The 1,476-nt window shown below is 34.1% G+C and overlaps 1 protein-coding gene across 2 annotated transcripts in view; it reads left to right on the top strand.

Annotated features, from left to right (window-relative positions):
• RASA2 (RAS p21 protein activator 2) overlaps nt 1-1,476 on the top strand; it is a 138,035-nt gene that overhangs the window by 84,106 nt on the left and 52,453 nt on the right. For both annotated transcript variants that reach the window (XM_004712077.2, XM_013007105.2), the window contains exons 15-16: nt 266-349; nt 739-816. In XM_004712077.2, the coding sequence (XP_004712134.1) occupies nt 266-349; nt 739-816 (162 nt within the window). The remainder of the gene's footprint in view (nt 1-265; nt 350-738; nt 817-1,476) is intronic.

Genomic DNA, 1,476 nt, shown 5'->3' with positions numbered 1-1,476 from the left:
CCCCCCCCAGTAAAATGATTTGGGAAAAAAAAGATTAAAACTTAAAAATAACCCACATCTTAAATATTATTTAGGTATAGATTGTCAGTGATATGTGGCTTCTTTTGTCTCTCAATTCTGTAGTTGTGTTCACCATTAGCTAGAATATGAATTATATTTGTGGTTTAATGAAATTGCTGAGCACTGCAACCTGTTCTCTATATTTTCTATAAATTATATTTCTTAGACGTTTACTAGGAACTTTTTGTCTTTCTACATTCTCTAGGATGCACAGACAATTAGGACATTAACTCTCATCTCAAAAACCATTCAAACTTTGGGAAGCTGGGGCAGTCTGTCCAAAAGCAAGGTAAGTCTTCTACGCCCTCACCTGCTACCCCTCACCAACCACTTTTCTGAATGTTCTTATATCCCATGATCCCTTCTCCCTCTTTCCCTCTATGCAAATTAAAAATAAAACAAAAGTGAAACAAAGGTAATAGCTATCCTTTAAATAGAAATGGCATCTAAGTCACCTGTTAAAGAGGTAACTCAACTGATACCCTTTAAATTAATATTACCTGTAAGAGGGGAAGAGAACCTAAACCTAGTAAAAACATGGTTTTTGTATCTGTGCCATAGCATCTAACAGCTGTTAAAAAAAATTGGCTTCAAACTCCATTGGAAAAAATGATCGAGTCCATTTTAGTCCATTGTATTGTTAGTTCTGTAACAATAAATCTTGTATTCTTTTCATAGTCAAGCTTCAAAGAGACATTCATGTGTGAATTTTTCAAAATGTTTCAAGAAGAAGGATATATGGTAGCAGTAAAAAAGGTATGATCTTTTAAAATCTGAAAATATTAGGCATTTCTTATCATATAATATTTGGTGGAGTAACTATTTTGTTTTGAACACCCAGAATGCAGAAATATACTTTGTCATTGAATTATTTTGCCCCAGCCTTTTTATATTTTATGTGAAACAGTATGTAGATGTCAAATCCTGATTTTAGAAAAGGACAATGTTTAAACTGTCCTTTAAATAAGAAAAAGTTCTACTGGCCAAAATAACAAAAGAGCAAGAAGAAAGATGCAAGTGCCACAATTAAAAAATTTAATGGGTTGTGTTAAAATAGAACCAACTACAATTAAAATGAAATAACAAAATACTGTGAAGAACAGTGTCCAACAAATTTGAAAGCCTACAAGAAATTGACACATTTCTAGAAACATCAAGCCCCCAAATCAAACACACTAGCATAGAGTCGGTTCCAACTTGTAACAGCTCTATCGGGCAGAATAGAACTGCTCCCTAGGATTTCCAAGCCTCATCTCTCTCCTGCAGAGGAGCTGAGAGTTCAGACTCCTGACCCACACATAATGTAACACACTGTGCTCCAGGGCACATTACCGACCTAAAGTAACACCCAATGAAGTAGAAATTTTAAACATCTATCACAAAAGAAGGTATTCAAGGGGTCATTAAAAAAAAAAA

Source organism: Echinops telfairi, unplaced genomic scaffold (genome assembly GCF_000313985.2).
Source record: "Echinops telfairi isolate 266 unplaced genomic scaffold, ASM31398v2 ScPeMD7_16;HRSCAF=60, whole genome shotgun sequence".
In the NCBI taxonomy this organism is placed as follows: domain Eukaryota; kingdom Metazoa; phylum Chordata; class Mammalia; order Afrosoricida; family Tenrecidae; genus Echinops; species Echinops telfairi.
The sequence above is the reverse complement of the archived record's forward strand: the minus strand, read 5'-3'. Positions and strand labels throughout refer to the sequence as shown.